The 18,995-nt window shown below is 34.2% G+C and overlaps 1 protein-coding gene across 2 annotated transcripts; it reads left to right on the top strand.

The window, feature by feature from the left end:
* The first annotated feature begins 5,529 nt into the window (after positions 1 to 5,529).
* Positions 5,530 to 18,517, top strand: LOC109209785 (floral homeotic protein AGAMOUS-like). Of its 2 annotated transcripts, none has more exons than XM_019373122.1 (9): positions 5,530 to 5,832; positions 6,044 to 6,287; positions 12,628 to 12,709; positions 14,185 to 14,246; positions 14,332 to 14,431; positions 14,516 to 14,557; positions 14,781 to 14,822; positions 16,135 to 16,331; positions 18,223 to 18,517. In XM_019373122.1, the coding sequence occupies exons 2-9, from the start codon at positions 6,058 to 6,060 to the stop codon at positions 18,224 to 18,226; spliced, it is 759 nt and encodes a 252-aa protein (XP_019228667.1). In that variant the 5' UTR covers positions 5,530 to 5,832; positions 6,044 to 6,057; the 3' UTR covers positions 18,227 to 18,517. The 2 variants fall into 2 exon arrangements, with proteins under 2 accessions (XP_019228667.1, XP_019228668.1); XM_019373123.1 differs by having other exon boundaries at positions 5,538 to 5,832; positions 16,144 to 16,331.
* Positions 18,518 to 18,995: the final 478 nt, after the last annotated feature.

Genomic DNA, 18,995 nt, shown 5'->3' with positions numbered 1-18,995 from the left:
GCTATGCTCCCAAAGATTCTCAAATGTTTGACACTTGGCTTTCTTCCACTCCATGCTTCTTGAGGGGTTTGATCTCTAACATTTCTTGTTGGAGACCTGTTGTTCAAATAAACTGCACAAGAAACAACTTCGTCCCGAAATTTCTTGGGCATACTTTTAGCTTTCAACATACATCGAGCCATATTAAGAATCGTTCAATTCTTTCTCTCTGCAACTCCATTTTGTTGGGGTGAATAAGGTACCGTTAGAGGGCAATGAATTCCATGAGACTGACAAAATTCATTAAATTCGTTTGAAGTGAATTCGCCTCCTCTATCGGACCTTAGAGCTTTAATTTCATAGCCACTTTCTTTCTCCACAAGTACTTTGAAATTTTTAAAAGCAGCAAAAGCTTCAGATTTTTGGTTCAAGAAATAAACCTAAGTCTTTCTACTAAAGTCATCAATGAAAAGCAGAAAGTATCTACTTTTACCAAAAGAAGGTGGATTGATTGGTCCACACACATCAGTGTGAACAAGCTGGAGCGGCTTGGTTGATCTTGACATGGCCTCCTTTGGAAAACTCCTCCTTGCATGTTTTCCTAGAAGACAAGATTCACACAGTTGATTTGGATGGTTGATTGATGGTACCCCATGCACCATGTTCGTTTCTCCCATTGTTTTGAGCGCTTCAAAATTCAAGTGCCCAAATCACATGTGCCAACACCATGATTCATCTTGCACATTAGCCTTCAAACACTTTGCATCAATTGTTTTAAGATTCAGAGAAAATAATCTATTCTTTGCCATATGCACTTTAGCAATTAGAATTCCACTTGAATCTCTAAGCCAAAGATGCATATTTTTCATGTGGATGTCATATTCCTTTTCAAGAAGTTGGCCCAAACTCAAAATATTATTTTTTAATTTTGGCACATAATAAACATCTTGAATTAGCTTGTGACTACCATCTTTACATGAGATCAAAATCGTACCTTTCCCTTCGATTTGAATCTTTGAGGTATCTCCAAAGGACACATTACCTCTCACCGTTTTATTGATCTCCACAAACTTTTCTTTGCATCCACACATATGATTGCTTGCTCCATTGTCCAAATACCACGAGCTGCAATCATCCCTGTCTTCTTCCTTGAGTGCCAGCAATAACGTTGACTCATCTTCTTCTTTCTTGTCGTCAACAAGGTTAGCTTTCTCTTCAACATTGCTACGACATTCCCAGGAGTAATGGCCAAATTTATGACAATTATAACACTCAATTTTTTATTTGTCATACCTTTGTCCATTATTTTCTTGGTAATAGTCACGTCCTCTTCCTCCTCTTTATCCATGACCACGACCTCTGAGTGTTTGGTGGATTTTAGCTTCATTGTTGAAGTTGTTACCGTTACTTCTTCCTCGTCCATGACCGCCACGGCCTCGTCCTCGTCCTCATCCATTCCCTTGATAGCTTTTTTCGTCTCCGTATCCTTGAAGGCTGCCTGAGTTTTAAGAAGTTGCTCCAATGGCACTTCTTGTCTCCTCTTGATCTTTTCTTCATGGGCCTGTAAAGAACTCTCCAATTGCTCCACCATCATTGAGTCTAAATCTTTAGACTCTTCAATAGCACACACCACAAAATCGAATTTAGGTATTAAAGTGCGAAGGATCTTTTCTACCACACGGACATCTTTTATGTCCTCCCGTATCTTCTTAATTGATTCACAACAGCCTTCACTTTTGAACAATAATCCGAAATGCATTCGGATTCTTTCATTTTTAAAACTTCAAAATCAGCCCTTAGAGTTTGAAGTTTTACCTTCCTCACCTTGTCAACTCCTTGAAGAGAATTTGTAAAATCTCCCAAGCTTCCTTTGAGGTGGTAGCATCGGCCACCTTCTCAAACATGGCATCATCCAATCATTGGTGGATGAGCGTGAGGGCTTGTTGATCCTTCTTCCTTGTCTTTGCCAAGACATTTTTTTCATTTTGAGGCAGAGCTTCCTCATTATCGGGTTTTGCATACCTTCTATCTACGATTTCCCACACATCCTGGGAGCCTAGAATGGCTTTCATACGTAGACACCATTTCTCATAATTATCTTTTGTGAGACGGGGATATTGAAAAGACATCGGACTATTATTCGCCATGGCTCTGATACCACGTTGTTGGGATAAAAAATAAATATCCCGCCCAGGAATAATATCCACGATAAATAACAATAACACAAGAGAGTAACAACAACACCAAATATTTTAACGGGATAAAATACAATACCCCAGCGGAGCAATATTACCACTATAATATTACAACTTAGTAGTGTCAAGAGACTACTACAACTCCGAAAAAAATAACACTCTTTATTTTAAACACCTCACTACAATATTACTCCCGCTCACTATTTATCTCACAGACTACAATCTGTGGATTACTCTCTCTACGCTCTATTGCGCTCTCTCTGATTTTTGGTGTGTAAAATGAGAAACCGAAGGGTGCTATTTATAGGAACTCTTGTCGCAAATCAAACCAATCGCAATGGTTGGTTTTGCAACTTGCAAATCTGTTTGCAAGTCTGTTTTGGTTATGCCATCGATTTGGTTACCAAAAATCAGATTTGCTCCTTTGCAAATTGCACAACTTTGTCAGACGTCCATTCAACTTGTTTTCTTCATTTTCTTTTTTTTTTTTAATTTCTTTTTATTTAAATGGGTCCCACAAAACCCATATCCAAATAATTGAAAACCATTATTGAATTCTCTGTAGAAGAAGAAGGAAAGGAGAAGCAGATAAGATGAAGGAAGAAAAACAGGAGAGATAGATAGATAGATAGATAGATAGATAGATAGATATGTGTATCAGTCGTGAGATTAGGTCACCAATTAAAGACCTTATATTAAGGAATACTTATTTATCACTAATTTGTATATGACTAATAAATTTTATACCAAAATGTAATTATGATAAAACCTCCCTGGTGGTAGCAAATAAGTTTAGTATTTAGTATGACTAGGTTAAAATCTCTTTTTTCTTTTACATTTGTAATTTTGAATACAATTTAATGGTTCAAGCCTAATTGCCAATGTATTGTATAGTTATGGGCACGAGGCAACCGCTTTTAGCACCAATATTTTATATTCAGTTTTAAAACCTATAAAATTTTAGTGAGTTTCGGCAAATGTCATATAGCTCCTATTGTTATTGTTGTTGCTTCTTCTTATTCTTTTTTCAAAACTTCAAGCCTGAAGTTTAACTGACATAACCTAACTTCATACACGATGATCTAAATTTTTGAACTGCCATAACCAAACTTCACACTCAAAGATGTGCGAAAGCCTAAATTAGATCATCTACATTTGAATTGCATTCAAAATTTAGAAGTGAGGTTTTCACACTCGACAGTATAAAGTTTGAAACTTCAGACCTGTGATTGAAACCATATAAACTTCGACTATTATTAAAATAAGGGTCTTAAAAATGGCTATTTGTGCACTACCCCATGTATCGTCCACTTTAACCCAATCTTTGGGCCCTTGGATAGAACTTCAAGTTTAATGTGGTGCTCCTCGCAGCACCCAAAAATGTATTCTAATTTAGTAACTTTTTTTCCTTGGGGTTTAACACAAAAGGCATATCTACGATTGAATTCCTGATCAATATATGGCCCCTAACATTTCCTTTTCATTCCGATATATGGGATTTTCTAAGGCAAGTTTCATTGCGAATCTCATTTCAAGTTCAACCATTTGCCTTAAAGGCTCAATGTCCAACCATCATACTAGATCACTTAGCTTGTAATGGTCGAGACCTAATTGCCTCACATTTTATTCCTCTTAGTTGCTTTAACCCAAAAGGCGTCTCTCCAGGCCAGTTGAATTTCTTAATTCACCCTTTTCTGCTACTACTTTATCCTCACGTCTTATGTGAGATTTGTGTAAAACAAGATTCATAGCTTGCGCACCCCTTTCAACTTTAATTTTCGGTTATCCTTGGGATGTTACATGTAATTGCCATGTGCCTTTTTAGTAAGTCCATCAATTTTTATTACGGCGAAAAAATAGAAATTATCTAGTATTGGAATAAAAACTATCCAAGTTACGTTAAATGGAGGGAATAGTTATTGGAAGAAAAAATTATGCTAACTAATTTGAGATTGAGTCATTGTTATTGTTATAGTTGTTACCATATCTTTTATATGTCATTGGTAGATATTTCTGAACATCGGACATCTGAGGCAACTTGGTGAATTCGTTAATGCAATGTAAAGTTAGTGGGACTAAATTTTGGGTGCACAAGATGAAAAGCTACCACACAGCATATGGCCTTAGACTGATAGATGACAACCAAATGTAGTAAAGTGTATCATGAGGTTTCCCCTACCCTTACCATAAACGAATTGAGTAATGGGTGATGGTGAATAGGACATCACATGGGAGTCTTGTTCCTAGGCGTCACAATTTCAAGAGACGCGATAAAATAAACTCTAATAATTCAAGAGAGAGAAGTACTTTTGGATATCGCGAGACCATTTTATAACCCTTTTTTTTTTTAATTTAACCATTCGATACTTGAAATTCACTAAATCAGAAGAAACATTTTTAGAGAGGTAAAACGCTATCTACCAAAAAGTTCTTCATTTCTAATACTTAAATTCAAAATTTCTGGTTAAAAGTGAAGAGTTTCCAACCATTCCGCACTCATTGGTAATGACAAAGATGTATTGGGGAGAGGTGATTAGCCAGGATATATCATTGCTTCAGCTGAGGACATGACCCACGATAGAAAGGTGTGAAGGTCGAGTATTTGGGTTGAAGGTCAACAGACAACCGTGAGTTTCTCCTAGGCTTACCAGTAGTGCTAGTACTATTCTTGTATTTTCTTATTCTTGGTTCTTTATTATTACATGTTGTGTCGTTTACTTCTGTACACTATTACATTGTTGTTACTAGTGTTTGTTGCTTTGTTTTTACTGTTCCTTCTGTTGAGGGCCTACCGGAAATAACATCTCTACCTTTATAAGGTAGAGGTAAGGTTTGCGTACACACTATCCTCCTTAAACCCCACTTATTACATTGAGTTTGTTGTTGTTGTTCCTCTTTTTCTTCCTTTAATCATCTAAAAATTCAGGAGGAGGTGTGAACTAGAGCTGTGAATATTTTCTTAAACAAAGATGAGGTCAGAATTCAATAGAAAAAAATCTTTTTTTTGGTAAGAGGGGAAACCCGCAGCCGCTACAACCCTGCCACAACCTCTACCCTTCGGGTGAGCACGTTGTGCGCACTGGGTAAATCTCCCTCTGTGTAATAGCCTGCATACCACACAGAAGATGTAAATCGCACTAAGCAAGCCTTGTGCGACAGGCTCATGGATGACCACCCTCCCAAAGGGTTTAGAAGAAATCTTTAACAGTCTACAGCTGAAATTTTAAATAAAAAAAAAATACATAAAGGGTTTACTCGTTTCTTTTTTTTGCTCTACTCTATTTACACTGTGGGTTGACTGCACTTACAACAAACTTATTCAATCCCATTAATTGTCACTTTTCAAAAGAGCCTCTTACTGTCTCTCACTCTCCTTTTTCCCATACTTTGAGAAAATGGATGGTTGATATGGAGTTTAATCAAAATGTACATCTAAAATTTTACACCCTCTTTTGTTACTTTCCTTCAATACCACTTACCTACACTACATCAAAAAAATAATTTGTAGTTTAGTGTAGACATACACGCAAAAAGTAGTATTGCAGTTGGACGGTCCAATATTTTCCTATCTATAACTACCCTTCTGCTTGTGCAACTCACTTCCATTTTCTGCAAGCTCTTCTGTTCAAAGCTATACAAAATAGAATTTTTCTGCAAGGTAGACTTTCTTTATTTCTTTACCTTATCCTTGCTATATTTCCTGATCAAAACATCATAATAAAAGTATCAAGAAGTAACTACAAACATACGCAAGTCTAAGAAAAATTGTTGTTTTGCTTGTTTTGGATGCACACAAAATATATTTAATTTCCCCGATTGAGGATATAATCTAGCTAACGAGATCGTGATATTGGTTTTGCTTTTTTCAGCTTTAGAAAGGAAGATGGAGTTTCCTAATGAAGAATTTGAGTCATCTAATTCTCAGAGGAAATCAGGAAGAGGAAAGATTGAAATCAAGAGGATTGAAAATACTACAAATCGACAAGTTACTTTTTGTAAGCGTAGAAATGGACTCCTTAAAAAAGCCTATGAGCTTTCTGTACTTTGTGATGCTGAAGTTGCCCTTATTGTCTTCTCCAGCCGTGGTCGCCTCTATGAATATGCCAATAACAGGTTCAATATTTTGCCAAGATCTGCTAATTTTAACCTAAAAGTTTTCAGCTAACTGATTTTCCAAATATTTTTCTTTATCCGTTTGTGTGTGTCAATTTAGGATTTTTTTTTCTATTGTTATGAATAAATAGATGTAGATTGATTGCCTTATGTCAATCTAGATTTTGTGTGTGGATTTCTTTATATAAGAAAGTAAATATGGTGTTCAGTTAAAAGATTGTGTTTCTTCGTCACAAAGATTTGCTTATCTAATTGTTTCTTTTATTTTTTTGTTTCTTTTCCTTTATAAGGTTTAGAACACTACCTTTTCTTTTGTTGGTTTTTCTCAGTTGCTTCTTTGATTTTAAAGATAGATCTGTTGAAAAACAGATATAGAGAAATAGGTTGTACAAATAAACTTACAAGTAAGGTTAAGAGATATGAGAAAGTACAACGAAAATCTTAGCTTTCCTTTCTCTATCTCCATTTTCTTGGCATCTTTGCCATTTCCTCTAGTGCATTTTTCTCTCTCTGTCTCTCTCTAAGCTGTCATATTCTGATTTGTTCTCTACTTCTCCAATTGACGTTTCCTTAATAACATGTCATTTCTTTCAGAAATCACAGAGGCCATAGCCTATCAACTTGCAGATTAGGGTTTCAGATCAAGTTCCCTCTTTCAGCCAGTCAAAAGCTGAATTAGGTTATTTAAGCGTGGCAATTAGATTCTGCCCTTCTTTTTACCATTCTATCCCTCTACAGTCCCAAATAAAACTACTCTATATTTCTATTTCTAGGGTTTCCATAATCTTGAAAGGGCCTGATATAGAAGTCATTCAACTTCCAATTTCAGGATAGTCAAAACTTTACCTTTGAGTGATCTTAGCAAATGGGTTTGTTACCTTCAGTAATTTCTTGAAATGAAACATTGTAATATGGGGCTAGGGTTTGATGTGATTAATTAGGACCATAGACATCATATCATACGGGAGTTAGACACGAATATTTGGTCACGTCAGATACGAATTTTCAGTTCTGAGCTAAACAACAGGTTTTGTCATATATTCCTTTTCTCGGTTGGTTTCTTTCTTTACTACTCACTTCATTCAAAAAAAAAGAAACTTTTTATCTCAAAGGGTAAAATTTTACTCTTTATGTATTATGTTAGCTCCTCCAATAATTAGATTAGATATATCTCTCTTGCGTTTAATCTTCAACTTTGACTTGAATATCAAGCTTAAACAGCTAACCAGGTAGAAAAATCCTAAAACAGATCTATAAGAAATTCAACGTACTCTCTCTCTCTCTCTCACTCCCATTTTATACGTCTCTCTTTCTTTATTACTAATTTGTAAAAAGATGTCATCTTTCTATAGTTAAAAACTCTTTAACTTCAAATTTTTCATTTTTTTCATGTTTTTATACCTATCGAAATGTCACTCATCTAAGAGCACATATTTTAAGGGTATTTTTGACATGTACATATGCTTCCTTCTTAAACTAATATCCAAAAAAATAATGTGAAACGTCGGAGAATATGTACTAATATGTATGAAGACCTAGTCAAACTAACGAGGGTCACAATTGCATCAGATTTTGCTCTTAGTTTTTCACCATTTGTTGAGGGAGAGAGGGGTACGGAAAAAGAGAAAGAGTGACTGCACTTTTCGTGTGATGTCTTTCGTGCATAGGGAAGAGCGTGCAACCATAGAATGGCTGCTCTTTGAACTGACTGCTTCTCATCTGCTGCACTCAAAACACTTTAACAGAAGAGAAAGACTTCACTAAAAGCCTCACACCACACACACACACACACACACTAAAAAACACAAGGAGAGTATAAACTAATGGAGGAAACTGCAAGGACGGAGAAAGGAAAGATAAAGTTTTGGATGTTTGAGAATGGGGAGAGATATCGAGGTGGGTAAAAGGGTAAACTTGAGGGTATTATTCCTTGGGTAAAAAGGAGAGAGAGATAGAGACATGAATTCGAGCCAATCATGTTGTGGGATCTTGCGCCAGCGTGGCAGGGGACAACCAATCACCGCCTCGACGAAATTAAGGTTACAGAGCTTCTTCCCTCACTGTAAGTTGCAGGTCTTCACCATAGAAGCTAAGTTCATCCTTAACCCAGTGGATAATACTTGGAAACTTAAAAGAGGAATCGCATATTCCAAAACCAATGTCCATTTTTTAAAGATAAAAATTTGTTTTACTTTGACCTCTTGACCTACTAATTTCGAGGTATATGGCAGAAAGCTACTCAGAGGGCGTTTGGACATGAGAATCGTAAAAATTCCAGAAAAAGTGAAGAAAAAAAAAAGAAATTTAAATCCAAATGGTATTTGAAAATTAGAGTTGTGTTTGGACATAATTATAATTTTGGGTTGTTTTTAAATTTTTGTGAATGATCTGAGTGAAAAAATTTTAAAAAATAACTTTTTGGAGTTTTTTAAATTTTCGAAAAAATCCAGAATTCATCTTCAAGTGAAAATTGAAAATTTTATTGCCAAACACTTTTTTTTTAAAAAGAAAAAGTAAAATGGGTAAAATAAAGAGTTCAAATGCTTAAGGGATAAAAGCTTTGTGGGTCATGGCATTTTTGTGGTTACAAAAGCACTTCTCATTAAGCGTAAAATGAGTAAAATAAAGAGTTTAAAATTGAATTATTTTCAATTGTAAAAATATGTCATTATTTTTGGAAACCACTAATAAAGATAGTGCTTCACCTAAATTGAAACAGTATAATTGTCACAAGAAAATAGATTCATATATTATATACTACTTTTATAAATTTAAAGATGCCTTGCCTCCATGTTTTCTCGATTATGAATGAGCATTAACATTCTAATACAGCCATTTCATAACTTAGTATACAAAGAAAATTTCACTTCATCAAGAGTTAAGAAATCTAACTCCAAGAGAGTGCCTTTGTATTTTGTCTAGTTGTTGAAGGCCTCTAATAATGTGTGGAAGATCTTACTATCAAAATCTTTTTGGCGATTGGTGCAGTGCTTATGCATAATTGTCCTGGGTTGAAAGACAGGCCGTTTGAACTATAAGATTAGAGAAACCTTCATTTAGGGGCGGCTCAATACTATTAGGGATCTAAAGTCAAACTTCCATAAGGGGCCTTTAATTATTTTTTTANNGAAGCCAGCTACAGTGCACCTCCTATTCTGAGTTATTGCCGTGGTCAGCCAGCCCGTATGGATCAATCTCAGTTTCAGCAGCCATAATACCAGGATGGGATGGTTTTGAGTGTGGTGGTTATGGGTATATTAGGAGGACTTGTCCGAGATTATTGGGCGAAACGCCACAGCAGAGTTCTCATGCCATTATTCCGGCACAGGTTACATCACCGACCCCTCAGCCAACTAGAGGTAGGGGGTCAGGGAACCCGAGGTAGAGTAAGGCCGCTAGAGGTGGAGGTCAGGCTGCTAGAGGTGGAGGTTAGGCCGTTAGAGGTGCAGGCCAAGCCGCTAATGGTGGACTAAAATAATATATGCATACGTATAAACAAATGTAGATGAAAAGTAGTACTAAAAAGTTGGAATAGAAGAACTTGAATCATTAATTTGATGTGAAAAAAGATTTTGTTGCTTTCAAAATATACTTCTGGTAGGCTTTAGCTTGATTAACGAAAAATACAGAACAATATGATCTCTTGGAGGCACAAAGAAAAAATATAATAGTAGTAACATTTGGTGAGAACTGAGAAAGATTAAAAAAGGGGAAATTGAATATGGTTTACATAATATTTAATGAGAAAAAGACTAAAGAAAAAAGAATAATCACTTGATTCCTTCCATAGATTTTGCATTTATACGTTAGGAACCCATTTTTAAGAAACAAAAATATTTTTATTTTTATTTTTTACCAAAATATATAATAAGAGTAAAAATACTTAATTAAAAAAAAAAATTATAGGGTAAAAAATGGGGCCCCCCTAAAATTGGGGGCCTAAAGCTTGGGCTTTAGAGGCTTTACCCAAAAGCCGGCCCTGCCTTCATTCTATTAAGATTTGCTCTGATTTTCTACCATAATTTAAAATTATTTTTATTGGTGGAAATAGACTTTCATATTTATACTTTTCTTTGAGGAAAAGTTTTGCACTCTATAGATTGATGATTCCTTCTCACAATAACACAACATAGCATCCACAACATTGTCCCTTAAATTTTTTGAGAGTTTTATTCAGGAGGAGAATTTTTCTCATTATTTTTAGGTTATTATAGTGAATCATTCATACGTAGGTCAATTGACCAAATCATATTAAATTATAATATTTCTTCTTTGGCATCTAATGTATCATCGTCATGATTTACTTTGTTAGCTTTCGCATAACACCTACACATGCTTACCATGTTTTTTCTTATTCTTTCTCTAGAAGAAGACTCTTCTAAAAAATGGTTTTATTCCTAGGAGGGTTAAGTAAATGCCTACCCATTACTTAGCAGATACAAATTAAACAAGAGAGGGATCAGTGATATTTTACTATCCATTGTATTACGTGAGTTATCAGCTAAATTATGCTTGTACATGCGCTTGTGTTCTAGGTGTCTAAATCTAAAGGAATTATAAGACGTTTTGTTCAATCTGAGAGGCACCTTGTTGTGGAAGGAAATATCATTAGAATTGACTATGAAATGAAAGAACATAAAATTCAAAAGAGTTGCTCCTCCTCAGCACACTTTAGTACTTAGGTTGCTAAAGTTAGTACTGCCGTCATAATCTAATTTGGGTCCATGTTTCCATTTTGACACCTCTATCACGAAGAATTAAAGGTATTTGTCGGTCGGTATGGTACGATAATTAGATATTTCGGTTCGATATTTTCGATATTCAGTTTCTTAAAATGTTATACCAAAATACCGTACCTAATTCATTTCAGTATGATTCAACTTTTCTCCTTTCGGTTTATTCGGTACTGTAAATTTGATTTGTTCGACTTAAATATTAATATTGACAAAATCTTTGTCCAAAATTAACAAGTATTAATCCATAGAAAGAAAAAAGGTTCATAAAGGAATATATTTGATCATTAAAAATATCTTATTACTTGCTTAGAGATAATTACTGAACTTAGAGAATGCAATAGATGCAACATCAATACACTAGTAAGAAATACTCTAAAATCATAAAAATTATGTTAACCTGCTTGGCAACCTGAAGAATAAGAGTCAGAATTTGCTGCCTAACTTGTTCATTTATTTTTCTAAAGAAGTTCATGGGTTTTAGTGTCGGCCGCATCATGAATGCCAAAGAAAAGTATTATGTAACTTAGTATGTTATAATCAATAATATGTGGTTATGTAACTTAGTACATATTTCGATACGGTATCCGCGGTATTATTTTTTTTTAAATATCAAATACCATACCTAACCAAATTTTTTAAAAATTTAAACCAAATACCATACTAAATATCAAAATACCAAATATCAAAATATTTATCAAATTTTCAAACAGTAGGTACTTGATCCCTTTACCCACCCGCCCAACCATATTCTGATAACATAATGAAATCGGACAGCACAACTACCTAAGCTGATGTGCAAAATGATGTCAGTATGTGACTTGGCTTGGTTGTTCTTTTTCCTTGTTTTTTTTTTTTAATTTTTCTATTACAGTATTTGTCTAACTGATACGCTCCCTTTGCTTCTCTGGGAATCTGCTACCATTTGATGGTTAAAGTAAAAACGAAGAAGGAACCATGAAACACAGTGAAAATCAAGTTTTAGATGCAGTGTTTTAGTTGCTTTATTTATTTTATTTTTCATTTAATCCCTAAGATGTTTAATATTTGATATTTGAGAATGCTGGTTTTATATTGCTTTCTTTCATAATTTCTTTTTCAATGGAGGGTTTGATGGCTGGGAGACTTTTCCTGTGATGCATTTAGGCGGAGCCAGTATTTTACTTTTATGGGTTCTAAATAGTGTTGATAACCGGGTTTTTTATTTTTTTACATTTAATGAATTTCTTAATAAAATTATACTGTTAAAACAAAAGTTATTGTGTCCGGCCGAACCCGTACTCGTGCTACTAGGTCCGCCCCTGGACTGATGCAGGTTGGCAAAACCTCTAAAATTCTCAAACTATATAGAGAGGAAAATGGTAAATTGTTGAACATTTATGAAAAATGTAGGTTGTAAAAAGTCTCCAGGGTTTTTGGTATCTTTGACACTGTAATAAAGGAGATGCTGGCCAGTGACCTGTTATCCCATAGACTTCTTCCATGTTGGTTAGAATGCATACTTTTAATTTATTCGGGCATTAAGAGAAAACAATTATGCGGTTTAAATTAGGGTAATGTTAAAAAGCCTTAATTTGTTTATCAATTCTAATTGGGTATATGTGCAGTGTAAGGGCGACCATTGATAGGTACAAGAAACACCATGCTGATTCCACCAGTCAAGGGTCTGTTACTGAAGCTAACACTCAGGTATACTTTTTTATCCTCCTCCCCTCGTTATTCTTCGATCCTGAGTCATGAACAACAGTAAAACATAAGTCTTTTTTGATGTCTTTGGATAGAGTTTCCAATTTTTAGTTCTTTGATATTGCAGAGCATCTTTGTGCTTATTTTTAAATAAAAATGTCTTTAGTAGCATTTCATGTCCCAGCCCGTCTAAGTCAACAATAACATATCCCAGTATCCAGTGTAATCACATAAGTGGAGTCTGGAAAAATAGTATATACGCAAACCTTACCCCTACCTTGTGAAGGTATAGAGGTTGTTCCCGATAGCCAGCCCATCTTCTCATTTGTTTGCACTTAATGGAGGTCTAAATCTTAAAACATTCATATCTCAAACATTAAGTGCGTTTGTTTTTAAAGTCTGAATTTTAATCATTAAGTTCATAATCATTCACAACAATTTAATGGGCCTGAATAGGTTTGTATGATTAAGATCTATAACAAAGACTTAATTTTATTAATATGCTAGCATTAACATTCATTACTTATTGCCGCTACCGCCTACCATTATCAACTACAATCACCACCATACTCCACCACCACCATACTTAACCATAGCCGCCACCACCCACCACCATCATCTTCAACCGCAACCACACTCTCACATCTTAACTACCACAACAACTACCCATCACCATCAACAATCATAGCAGACACCGTCCACCATTACAAACTACCACCGCCCACCATCACGTTCCTCAATCACAACCACCACCACCACTCACCATTATTAACTCTCACCACCTACCGCGACCATCCTCAATCATAATCGACATCGCTACCAATAACCACTAGCTACTACCCAGAACCACCACCAACCACCGCCTCTAGTTGGCATTCACACGGACCTCTTTTAGTCATCACCACCACCAACTATTATATTTTAAAAGTTATATAAATTTTATTGATATTATCAGATTAATTAGTATTTTATATTTTATGTTTATTAATTTTAAAGATAAATTTTATATATTAAGATGTTGAAAAAATAAATAGTCTTAATAATTTAAAAATTCAGATCTTAATACACATCTTAATATTCATATGTATATCCAGATTCAGAAGTCTAAATCTTAATTTCAAATATGTATTCAAATTCAAACGTCTTAATATTTAAAAAAAATCAAATTAGGCCTAGTCTAATATTATAAATATCTTGTTTCTCTAACACAACAAGTTTGGACATTATCTACTGGCATAAAAGTCTTTGACAAAACAAAAGACTTATATATAGCATAAAGTAAAAGTACGAACATAACTAAAATTTATCCTAACTACTAATGGGTATGGTTTATATAGATTGTGTTTTCCATCACAGAAAAATAGAAATGGGAAATGATATGTTAAAAGAAATGTTTGTGTGCATTTGCATTTGATCTTCCTATTCAAGTGAATATCATAATAGAGTTGATTAAATTGACGCAACTTTATTTTCCTCAGTATTACCAGCAAGAAGCAGCCAAATTACGACGACAAATACGAGATATACAGACTTATAACAGGTCGGTGCAAAGAGAAATGAATTAGAAGAGTTGTAATTAATTAATGATGAGGCTTACCGCTTACGATTATGTTTTTTTTGTTTAGGCAAATAGTTGGAGAGGCACTGAGCAGTTTAAGCCCCAGGGACCTCAAGAATTTGGAAGGGAAACTTGAGAAGGCCATTGGTAGAGTCCGTTCCAAAAAGGTAATATTCCAATTGTTTCGTTAGCTTATTCCACTACTTTTCCGATTATCCTAATTAATTCAACACCTTCTTATGATTTTCCAGAATGAATTGCTCTTCTCAGAAATTGAGCTCATGCAAAAGAGGGTAAAACCACTCATTCTTGTACTTTACATACTAAAACCTTTTTTATTAAACCCTCCATACAACTACAACTGCAACAAATACATTGTATTTTCACAAGTGCGGTCTGGAAAGACAAAGAGGATGTTTTAAATAGACCCTGCATATTAATATTGATGACAAAGAGGGTAGTGGTTATATGGAGTTCTTTTTTCATCTTTAAAGAATGCCAAATTACTTCTTGCAGGAGATTGAGATGCAGAATGCCAACATGTATCTACGAGCAAAGGTCCTATTTTTTTTTCCTAATAGTAATGCTTTTGTGTTGAATATTTGCTTCTGTTACTACTGATTTATGATTTACTAGAATAATAAATAGTCGTAGGATGAGTCTTTGTTTAACTTTAAATTTAGTTGGATAAGTCTTGTTGACATATTTTAGGTTTTTAAATTTTGAATATTTTTCTGCAGATTCTGTTCTCAAGTTGGCTATTTAAAGCCTTCTATGTTTAATTAAAAAAATGAAAGACATTTTCAACCAATACTTTTAATCTTCTTGCTTCTCCATCATTTTAAAAAACTCAACATTGGTATCAAAAACCTCATTGGTCTTATGGGACATGTGATGAGTTCTTTCTAAAGAACAACTTTCAACCATTTTTAACTCATATCTGTTTTTAAACCATTTTAACTCATATCCATTTTTAAACATTTGAACTCATATCCATTTTTAAACCATACCCATTTTTAGACATATGAACTCATATCCATTTTTAACAATATCAACCTTTAACATTATATTCAACTATGGCAAGCAGTCATCTCTTTTTTAGTCTCCCAGAAATCTTTATTGGTGAAAACTATTAGATTTGGTGTGAAGATGCAATCTTATTTTAAAGCTTCTGAATAATCAAAGAAAATTGTGACCTTTGCAACAGATAAACACAATGAAAAATTAGAGAATGCAAGATTGAAATTGTTGAGCATTTTACATGTTAGTTTTGAACCTACTGATGCTAGTATGTATTACATAACTTTGAAATTCATGGATTTTTTTTTTCTAAAAAAAATCTTCCCTACCAAGCCAAGATCCGGAGAAAAATCAGCATTGGTTACCGAGTTGAGATCTTTCGACATGTTCCTTATGTGATAAAAATTTTGAGATTGTTTTTTATGCACAAAATCAAAATCAGAAAAAGAAAGAAGAAGAAGAAGAAAGTCATGTTACAAAAATGTGAAAGTTCAAAGATCAAAAGCTCCTCAAGCATAAACAACAGAAGCAGAAATTGAGGAATAATTTTTTATTGATTGCACAAACTGAAGCAAAGGAGGAGTGTTGAATATTTGCTTGGAGTCAATGTTTAAATTTAAATTTAGTTGGATAAGTTAGTTGAGTTATTATAGGTTTTTTGAATTTTGAATATATTTTCTGCATATTTTGTTTTCAAATTGGCTATTTAAAGCCTTCTATGCTTAATAAAAAAAAATTGAGAGACATTTTCAAACAATACTTATAATCTTTTTTGCTATCCCATCTTTTAAAAACGATACTATTATTATAAAAAGAACATTTCTTTAACTTAAAAATTGATCTTTCAAAGATGTTGCAGATAGCGGAGGTAGAGAGAGCACAACAGCAAATGAACTTGATGCCAGGAGGATCTGAATACAATCATCAGCAGCAGGCAATGAGTACTTCTCAGAATTATAACGATGCTCGTAACTTCCTGCCTGTAAATCTGCTGGAACCTAATCCCCATTACTCTCGCCACGACGACCAAACTGCTCTCCAGCTTGTGTAAGCTTCTCTTTCCCCCACCTACTTACTGTCACTGCTGGTTTGGATTTAGATATCTGTCTTAACTTATTTTATTACAAAAATAATTAAAAAAAGCTCTCTGACCGGTCAGCACCAACAGGTATATATAACTTAAACTCTTAAAACACAATATGTGAAAATCTATGTTGTTCAAACTCTCTGAGAATGTCGCCGGTTGCTTGTTTTGGAGAGTCCCTGCAACATAAGACTGAAAATACTAACAGTCTGTTTGGATCATTGTTCCCTATCGTTTTATAATGTATTGTATTGTATTGTGTTGTATTGTATTGTATTGTATCGTATCGTTTTATACATAAATAATATTTTGCTATTTGGTTTGACTGTATCGTACTGTACTGTAACTGATAAGTTTACTAAAATGCTCTCAATTATTTAAATATTAAATTTATCAAAAATTATGCATAAAAATAATTTTAAAAAAAAATAAAACAGAAGGGCAAAACACCTTAAAAAAGCAGAACAAAGGAGCGAGACAGAAGGCAAAATAAAGGAGCACAACTAATTAGAATTGAGTTAAAAGCAAATTAGGAGAAAAAATAAAACAGAAGGCGACAAAACACCTTTTACGTTGGCGGTAAAAGTTCTGAAAACAAACAAAGTAGGTTATAGGTTGGAGATTTGGAGTTAAAATAGAAAAAAAGGTAAAGGGTAAAATAGAAATGTGGAGTAATAAGTTAGGGCATAATTGGAAAGAAAAATAGGAAACAATCCCACCACACCAAATCGGTTGTTTCAAAAAAGGGGGCTTTTCATTGTTCCGGAACAATGGATTTAACAATACAATACAACCAATTTTAATGAAACAATCAAAACAAACATTGTTTTGGGATAACAATACGATACGATACAATGGGAACAATCATCCAAACAAGCTGTAAGTGGAATGGAATAACTTAACTCCACTATCTTCTAGGCAGAATGAGTATTACCCGTTTCATTATAATTTTGAATCAATTGTGGCCGGTTGAGCTACCTAGGTTTCTCACATGAATTGCATAAGGAGTTCAAATAAATTTATAAATTTTGAACTACTGCGTCCATGATCTTAAGGTTTTAAGTAGGATGCTTAGATTTTTTCGACATGATATCAAAGCTAACCATTGGTGTAAGTCCATTCCCACACTAGTTCAAATTAAATCCGCATTGAGGTTTATGTATGAACTTTGAAATCGGGTTACACATGTTGGCTGGTATTGATTTTATCTCTTCAAAGGTAAAATTATTAATGTTGATGCAACATATTAGGTATAGGAACATCTCTAGTGAAATTTGTCCCTAAGAAGTCTGAAATAAAGGTATTAAGTTAGATAGTTGCCAGATTGTCTATTGACTTTCAAATGAGTTTATAACAAAAAGTCTTAGACTATTCCATCCATTGCCTTAGTTGTTTTGGGTTGGCTGGTCAAATACTTTCATACTATGAATCCTCATCTATGCTATACATAAAAAAGCAAAAAGGATAGCTCGGTGCACAAGGCATTTCGCATTCACGCAGGGTCCGGGGAAGGGCCGCACCCCAAATACTTTATGTAGCTTCATCTATGCTGTACATAGTTGGTCAAAATCTTAATGAAGGACAAGATGCTTTGTCTAATCTAACAAGGACCTAAGGCTATGGTAGGAAATTTCTGAAGCTGGCAAAATTTTGGAGAAGCTTATATGTCTCATATATAGCTAGCCAACAATATGCCATCCTCTTATAAGCTTTACTTGAGACAATAATGTTGAAGCTGAGCCCTCGTATGCAAGATTATTGTATATTTTTCTATATCTTAATGGACATATTTAAAAGTAATGCTACAATACTGATTATTTCCCCTTTTTGTCCTGCCTGATGTTATTTCTGCAGCTGATATATTGGAGGGCTCTACTATCAAGTTTTCTGAATTTGGGTCAGGGGTCTTCCTTCATCTTCAGAAACGTCACTCCAATTTTAACCTATAGTTGTAAATCATCAGAACTATCTCCACTAAGATTTTAACTGTTTATTTTCAAGCATTCAGTCATCTGTTAATTAAGGAATGAAATCTTGTTTGATGATGTTGCCTTTTACTCTTACAGGCTTTCTATAAATGCTATAAACAATGTTGATGTATGGCAGGGCAGCCTAGTGATAATTTTAAAACCAGCTATTAATCTCTTCATCTTTAATTTATCGTAGAGAGTGGACTTCCCTCCGTTAGCTCATGTATTTAAACTGGTCCTCATTACATGGATGAAAGTACAGGACATTTCAGACAAGGAAAGGCTGATCACTTAACCGAAGAATCTTATGGTTAATTTTTTGTTATTTGGATTTCTGTATGTCTTCAGGTAACATGGTCAGTTATAGCCACTTCAACTCAGTTGCATCTACAAGAAAATAAGGCTATGACAGACATTTTAAAAATGTCGCCATAGATCACGTAAATGTTACAAAATGGTTAACCGACTTTTATTTTACACATAAAACAAATGTCGGGAATTTTCCGATATTTAAATTAGTGTCATAAAATAATTAGTGACATTTGTTTTACCACATATTGTCAAATGTCAATAAGATGTACTCTCGACTCATTTTGCTTGCGACATAAAACAGAAATGTCGGGAAATGTGTCTCATCAATAATTTTTCTGTTTTTGT

The sequence above is a fragment of the Nicotiana attenuata genome, unplaced genomic scaffold, assembly GCF_001879085.1.
Source record: "Nicotiana attenuata strain UT unplaced genomic scaffold, NIATTr2, whole genome shotgun sequence".
In the NCBI taxonomy this organism is placed as follows: Eukaryota; Viridiplantae; Streptophyta; class Magnoliopsida; order Solanales; family Solanaceae; genus Nicotiana; species Nicotiana attenuata.
This window is presented reverse-complemented; position numbering and strand designations above follow the sequence as displayed.